The sequence below is a fragment of the Peromyscus californicus genome, unplaced genomic scaffold (assembly GCF_007827085.1).
Source record: "Peromyscus californicus insignis strain IS unplaced genomic scaffold, ASM782708v3 Scaffold_3__1_contigs__length_106647218, whole genome shotgun sequence".
NCBI classification, from domain to species: domain Eukaryota; kingdom Metazoa; phylum Chordata; class Mammalia; order Rodentia; family Cricetidae; genus Peromyscus; species Peromyscus californicus.
In genome coordinates this window covers 18396973-18404862 of record NW_026294551.1, presented here as the reverse complement: position 1 = coordinate 18404862, position 7890 = coordinate 18396973, and the positions used below count along the sequence as shown (strand labels likewise).

Genomic DNA, 7890 nt, shown 5'->3' with positions numbered 1-7890 from the left:
AACAAAGATCAGCTTCTCTGAAGAAAAGCATTTCTATAGAACAAAGACAGCTACATGTCCGCTGCCATTACACAGCTCAAAGCAGGAAAAGAAAATATTTACAAAATACAAGTTTTTTTAAATTTTTGTCTTTTTTTGTTTTTTTTTGTTTTGTTTTTTTACAATGCTAAAAGGGTTATTCAGAATTTTCAACCTTATAAATAGAAGAAGCACTTTATGCATAGGGATACGGTGCATTATTGTTGTTTAAAGAAACAATGACAAACCTTTTAACTTGCAAACAGAAAAAAAATCACTAATGTTGAAAATTGTGAAAAAACCCCAACCATTAAGCAGTCTGCCTACTATTTTTGTATGATTATAAAATGGCAGAAAAAGAAAATTCCTTTCTCCCTCCCCTTTTTTGGTGATGTGATTATACATGAGACAGGCACAAGGCTAACAGGAGGTTGGTGGGGAACAATGGAAACCACAGCTAGGACCAGACAGTGTTCCACAGGCAAGGGGAGTGGAGAGGAGGGAGAGTCTAAGTGACTGTCTGACAGGGACGTGAAGGAAACATGATGTGTGACTCAGTGAAGACATGATACAGAAGTGATGCTGTGTATTCCACAGACTTCCTAGACTGTAGGGGAGTGGGAAGGGTTAAGCAATCCAAACCCTATCGTCATAGATGCTGAGCGGAAGGACTAACGTGTCTGTGTGAATGGATGGGAGGAAGATGAAGGGTACAACAGGGTTGACCTGAGCAGCTGCAGCAGGGTCCTGCAGTCAAGGAGCCAAGGCGGATGACCAAATGCAGATGAAACTGAAAACAGGTCTTCAAGGTCCAGGTGACAAGGAAAAGCTAGCCGCACTGCTGGCCCAGAGCTCAGTGAGAACTGACCAACAGAGCAAAGAAGCTGGCTGCAAGGGTGCTATAGCACAGAAGACCAAGGAGGGTGCCCAGCTAGAGCCAAGCCACAGACTGAGGGGAAAGCTAAGATAGAGAGCCCAGACTGCTCTTGCTCTATCCGCCCTAACCTAAGGAGGCTGTGCTGACTTGGAGCTTTCCAGCTGTTGCCATCTGGCTGGTGTACCCTATCGCACAGGTGCAAAAGAGAGAGAGGGTGATCATCTAATATTGGGAAGTCCAGTGATCCAACAGTGCAGAGGATATGCAGGACCAGGCCAGCAGGGTCTCTTCCTGAACTTGTCTGCTAACTGGAGGAAGTGCTCAGGTGTGACATGAAAACAAAACAAGAAAACAGAAACAACAAAAACCAAACCAACCAAAGGAGGATCTAAATTCCTTAAATTCACTAAAAACTGTGAAAATTCCAGCATATGATGTTTGAATATCAAACGCAGAGATTTCTGAAGCTTTAATGCCAATAGTAGTGAGTCTGTATAGAGTCTCATTTCCCGCTCATCTGTGAGTTGGGCGCTGAGCTGCAACTGTTGCTGCCAGATGCCGACTCTTGAGGGGGACAACAGGAGGCGAGGTGGGTGCCACCTCTGTCTCCCGACCAGTCTTGCTGCCTGAGGTGCGGCGAGTGCAGCGGGCTGCTATGTCCTGTGCATCCAGCTGCTCCTCACATTCTGCCTGGGGACTGTAAGCCAGAGGGAAGGTCCGCCGCTCCCACGGTTGGACAGACTGTGGACAGATAAGATGATTTGGTGATGATGACCTAGTTTCAGCTCATTCATTTCCTGCACCAAGGCCCTGCTCTCAAACTGTAGCCCAGAGTTGATAACCAGTCTGTCTACTATTATTGGGAGAAGTTTAAGACCACCCCTCCCAAGGTGGGTACCCTTTGAACAATGACCAGCACATTTCTACTGCACTTCAAAACAATGGAGAGGAAGGCTCTGCCTTTACTACATGCTGCCTCCTCTCATACTCTCCCCCCATTTAAAGGAGACACCCCTCACCTGTTCATCTAGCCCAAGCTCTGGTGTGGAGCAACGGGTGTCTTCATTGGCCAAGTGTCGCAGACTGTCCCGAGCCACGGGGGTAAGGGGGGCTGAGTGCAGTTCTGGGCTAATGGGACTCCTAGGAGACTGACCGTGGGAGAACTCTGACAGAGAGTGGCTACTACTGACATCAGGAGAGGCAGGCTGAGGGGTGGAGGGGTTGGCACTGCCCAACTGCGGGGTGGTCCGGCCGTCTGATGACCTGTAAGACCTATGAACCAAGGAATACACAATAAGTATGACCAGGGGGCATAGGCATTTCTTCTGTTTCTTTCTGCAGAGCAGTGAGAGGAGTTATTAAAAAAGCATCTACACCAAAGCAGTTAATTTGAACTGACAGCAACAATGCACTTGTAAGATTTATTAATTCCACTTGCTCCCACTTTTACCCACATAGGTAGGTATAAAACACGACAGCTAAGAGCTGTAACTATGAGCCTAAGAAAAAGTCCTGCCTAGTGAATTCACACTAGGGACTAGCTGAAGTTCTGAAAACAAGTCAAAGAAAAATAGGTGGTCTGCTGCCACTGTCTTTTTAGTTTGTGTAGTTTTTGTGGGGGGAAGGGGGGGAAGAGGTATTAATGAACATGAGCACCATGCTGCAGCATAAGGCATGGAGGTAAAAGGACACTTTTTAGGTAATGGTCCTCCCTTCCACTGTGGGTTTCAGTGATCGAACTCAGGTTCATCAATCTTGAAGGGCAGGCACTTTCAACCCACTGAGCCATCCAAAGTTAAGATTGTAAAACCAGTCCTCATCAAAAAGAGGATCAACTTGTGAGGCCTTCCAAACTCCTCTGGCTAAATCACTATGACAACCAATAGGCCTATAATCATACTTTCCCTGGCTACCATCCTCTTTCCTTCAACATATTCTGGTAACCTGTGCCTGCCCATTACCTGCTGCCCCGACGCTGGGGTGGCACACTTGTGGTCCACAGCCACCTTGCCCTCTCCATCTCCTCACATTTGGCATGCAGGGCGGCAAAGGCTGCATCAGATAGGTCCTCGATCTGCAACAGAGCAGTTTCATTGATCTCTTTTCCCCAGGAAGCTAAGGTTATGAATCAGCAGAATAATTCTAGAACCAGTCTTTCCCCGTTGTAGATGCTTCTAGTCAGAGATAGAATACGATTCTCGAATTTGACACCCCTATGTCTTAAGGCATTTTGAGTGTATGTACCATGACTGGTGTGGGTATGTTCTTCTAAGACAGTATAACTATGGTATTACCTCCTCATTCTCTTCATCAGGACTCCCCTTCAGAGACTGAAGATCAACCTCTCGCCAGCTGCAGGAATTAAAAAAAAAAAGAAAAGAAAAGAAAATCATGGGATTGTAGGCAGACTATGACTTCCCTACCTCCAATGAAGCCCCATATGTGAATAAATACCCCAAAGGGCAGAAACAGAAGCAGCAAGTTGAGGCTGGTAGGACTGTCAAACTCAAGTAAAATTTTAACTATTTAACATTAGTCGATTGGTACCATATAGGACATATCAGTCAGACTCTCAAAATTTATAACTGGATACATGAATTGCCAGCTCTTTACATGGACTCTCAACTTGCCTACAAAGGCTAGAAATAAAGATTTACAAGAACTCTGGTTTGATGTTGAGGTAACACATTCAGTATTTTAAAACACACACACACACACAGTCCGAGGGGCTTGCCAGGTTGTGGCCTTGGGTTGGTGGATTCATACAATGGAGTAAGATAAACTAACACAGAAATAACTTCACTCCTATCCAACACCCACCCACCCTGCTCCACTAACTCCCCTCACCCCCTTATTTGCTTTTGCTTTTTGAAACAACAGTCTTACTATGTAGCCCAAGCTGGCTGCAAACCCATGGCAATCCACCCGCCTGGGTCTCTCAACTGCTAAGACTGTAAGCATGTACCATCCATGTCTGGCAAGAAGCAACCCCCAATAAAATAAAAAAATAATAAAAAGAGGGACTGGAGAGATGGCTCAGTGGTTAAGAACACTGACTGCTCTTCCAGAGGTCATGAGTTCAACTCCCAGCATCCACATGGCAGCTAACAACTGTCTGTAACTACCAGATCAGACACCCTCACACAGACATGCATACAGGCAGAACACCAATGCACATAAAATAAAAATAAATTATTAAAAAAAACCACTCATACTCATTAAATAAATACATACAATTTAACAATAAAAAAAAAAAAGAAAAAGAAAAGAGAAAAAAAAAAGGAGACTAAGTCTCATTCTATACCCCAGGCTGGCCTTGAACCTGGCAATGACTGTCTAGCCTCAGCCTCCCAAGGTCTGGGATTATAGTCATGAGCTACCATGTCTGTTGACCCCTTTTTATTGTTGTTTTTGAAGACCCATAGCCCATTGTGCACTCAAGTGCAGACTCTTAAAAAGAAAACTCGGGGATAGGGACTGCTTGGTCAGGAGAGAAAAGGACAATAGGAAGAGGGACAGGAGCTGACTGAACAGGGATTCTACCTTGGAGTAAGGATTTCTTTGTATTGCAGTTTCTCAACACGAGTTGTTGCAGCAACAGACATCGGGATGACAATGTTGTTAATATCGAATGAGCTCTCTCCCCTTCTCCTCCTCACTGGCTGCTGTAAGACAAAAGTTTAATATGTTTCAAGGGATATATAATGCTATGAATTTAAAATCATCAGTCATATGGCAGGCTGACCATGCACACAGGTCCTGGGGTAGTAGTGGCCATCACAGCATCAATGTATATCTAAACAGACTGTCTCTGGCAGCAGAGTTCTTGGGGGGGCGGGGAGAGGATAACAGGTGCTGGCTCCAAGGAGTAAATCCCATTTCACAAGGCTCCCTCTAGAACTGCTAGGTTTTATAGGTGGGTGTCCTAGATCTACAGCCAATTTGGGGGTTCCTATTCCTTCATTCTACTAACACTCCTCTTTTAAAATCCTAAACTCCCTGTTACAGAACTGGAGGATTGCTCTGGTTAAGAGCACTGGTTGCTCTGGGAAAGACCAGATTTCTAGCACCAACATGGTGGCTCACAACTGTGTGTAACCCCAGTTTGGGGAGATGACATCCTTTTCTGACCTCTGCAGCCACCAGATATACATTTGCACATATATACATGCAGGCAAAACACACACACACACACACACACACACACACACACACACACACACACACACCATCTTAAAATCTGTTTTACCCCTTCTCCTTTGTCAACAACTTTGGCTCTTGAACACAATGTTTTCATTTAGTGGTGACTGTTAAGATTAAAAGCATTGACTTCTCTCACCAGAAAAGAGGCTCAAAGGACAGGCCCATCTTAACAAACCATCTTACCTTGTCTGCCATGAAAACACCTTCCTCTTGAGGATCTCAACTCTTCAGCTAAGTCTGTACCAACCACCTTCTCAGCCCTTACATTATTCTCATCTTTCTATTATTTTGGGAGAAAGAGAAGAGTGGAAGAAAACCGAAAAGAAAGACCTGTCTATAGTTTCCATCCTCTCCCCCTCAAAAGGAAATGTGTTCCACAGTAAGTGGGAACATTAAACCTTTGGGGAAGTAAGACTTTCAAGAGTCCAGTAACAAAAGCATAGTTGGGCATCTACGCTAGACATGACACCAAGAATGAATAAAGCCAGGTGTAGTGCCGTACATCTTTAATCTCAGCACTTGGGTGGCAGATGTAGGCAGATCTCTGTGAGTTCAAGTTTAGCCTGGTCTATACAGCAAGTTCTGGGACAGCCAGAGCTACATAGAGAGACGCTGGCTTAAAGACAGAATGAATAAAGCAAAAAGCCAAATGATCAAATCTCCTGGACAGAAGAAAAACTATTAGCTGCTTTTACCCAGAGAGCAAATACCTTTCCTGAAACAGCCTGTTAACTGAGCTGTGAGAGGCCATAGGGAAACAGTGGGATGACAAACATGTTGTCATGGCAACAATACAGCTGGAAACACCCAAGAGGCTGCATTCATACCCAAACCACCAAGTGTGGTCAGCCCACAAGGGGTAAGGAAGATGAGCTACTTACTACCTCCAACCATTATATCTATCTCCTTGAAAGGTAAGATAATTTATTCACTCCATCATCTTAAGACACTGTAAGAATATTTAAAAAAAAACAAAAAACAAACAAACAAACAAAAAACAGGATTTCAGATAGTGCCATGAATGATTCCAGGTCATCATAATTTTCAATTTCCTTCTTTATCAGTAATACTAGACAGTCATTAACTTCACAAATTTTTGATCATAGCTTAACTAAAATGGTTGAGATTTTTGGAATCTTGCCTGGCTGAATTCTGCAAGTAAGCATAAGTGAGCACATACCCAAAAGTTTCTGTCACTATCATACCTTGGCTGAAGTTCTATAATACACACAAGAAATAAGTCTTGAAGAAGCCCCAAGACAGACAGCTTTCTACCTTGGTCAAGAAGAAAACTCCCGCTAGAAAGACCTATGTATTCCTCTGAGACATCTCAGGCCTCTGGCCTGTTCTCTCCACTTGAACACCCCATTCTGCTAGCACTCATTCAATCCAATTTAACTACCTTTTCCTATTTAGAGCCAGAAAAGGGGGGAGAGTGGCAGCATTGAGAACAGCAAGTCATTTCTAAATCTGGTTTCACAACAGAAAGAAACAGGACTCTGACTAAACTGCCCTAAGAGTCACCATACCTAGCTTCTAAAATTTTCAAAGGGTTTTTAAAAAAGCCACTGGATTTAAAGACACACACAAAACAAACACAAGTTGTTTAAAAAGCACTAAGATGATTTTAATTCAAGCAATGACCACTGTGAAGCACAGCTACAAATACCCTGAAAGCCCCTATCTTGCCCACTTTGTCCAGGTACCACCTTGCTTCTCAACCTAAATTTGGTATATCACTCTCTCTGCTTACTGTTTAAATCCTGATTCCCTGAACAAATGAGGCAATAAGAACCAGAACCTGAGGAGCTGGGTGTGGTGGTGACGCAAGCCTTTAACCTCAGCACCTGGGAGGCAGAGGCAGGAGGATTTCTGTGAGTTTGAGGCCAGTGAGCTACAGGATAGCCATGACTACAGAGAAACCTTGTCTCAAAAAGAGCCTAACAGATCAGCACAGTGTTGTGCATAGAATCTGTATTTAGTAAGGTTAAATTACAAATGATCTAGTTCTTTTTTTTTTTTTTTTTTTGGTTTTTTCGAGACAGGGTTTCTCTGTGTAGCTTTGTGCCTTTCCTAGAACTCACTTGGTAGTCCAGGCTGGCCTCGAACTCACAGAGATCCACCTGGCTCTGCCTCCCGAGTGCTGGGATTAAAAGCGTGCGCCACCACCGCCCGGCCAAATGATCTAGTTCTAAGTCAACACTCTCCAGACTTATCAGGGCTTGAAAAAATGCTGACTGACCAAGTCCTGGACCTTAGAGTTCAGATTTTTAAATGAGAATTATTCTCTTCTCTATCATCTGATTATGTGAAACCCTTTGCTAGTGTTTGGCTGAGTGTGGGAGGAATACTATGCACCTATTCAGACAAAGTCTGTGAGTTGAGAAGGTGAAGGAAGAAGGCTATTTGGAAAAGAGTCTGATTTGTAAGAGCAAAGAACAATGTGAATTTATACCTGATGCCAGGAGCTTAGGGAGCACATTTTGTGAGCTTAGAGCTTCTCTAACTGATGCCAGGAGCTTAGGGAGCACATTTTGTGAGCTTAGAGCTTCTCTAACATCCCTTCTCTCAGGTCAAGGCTGTGTGGTGTGCTGGTGAGAGAGCTGACTCTGAAGTCAGCCTACAAGAGTTTCAATCACAATCACAACCCTCACAAGCTGCCTCACCTTATGAACTACATTTAACCCTGTGAAGCCTTAGTTTTCATGTCCACAAAATCAGGATTCATAATACCATCTATTTACCGAAGGACAGTATAGAATTAAATGGGATGGCATGTATATGCACTGATC

General features: G+C 43.9%; 1 protein-coding gene across 5 annotated transcripts in view; it reads right to left on the bottom strand.

Moving 5' to 3' along the window:
- Positions 1-393: 393 nt before the first annotated feature.
- The window catches only part of Kansl1 (KAT8 regulatory NSL complex subunit 1), a 145201-nt gene continuing 137704 nt past the window's right edge, over positions 394-7890 (bottom strand). For all 5 annotated transcript variants that reach the window (XM_052759672.1, XM_052759674.1, XM_052759677.1 and 2 more), the window contains 5 exons: positions 4439-4560; positions 3190-3247; positions 2857-2969; positions 1915-2167; positions 394-1636 (listed from right to left, as the gene is read on the bottom strand). In XM_052759672.1, coding sequence (XP_052615632.1) covers positions 1409-1636; positions 1915-2167; positions 2857-2969; positions 3190-3247; positions 4439-4560 — 774 coding nt within the window. In that variant the 3' untranslated portion in view covers positions 394-1408. The remainder of the gene's footprint in view (positions 1637-1914; positions 2168-2856; positions 2970-3189; positions 3248-4438; positions 4561-7890) is intronic.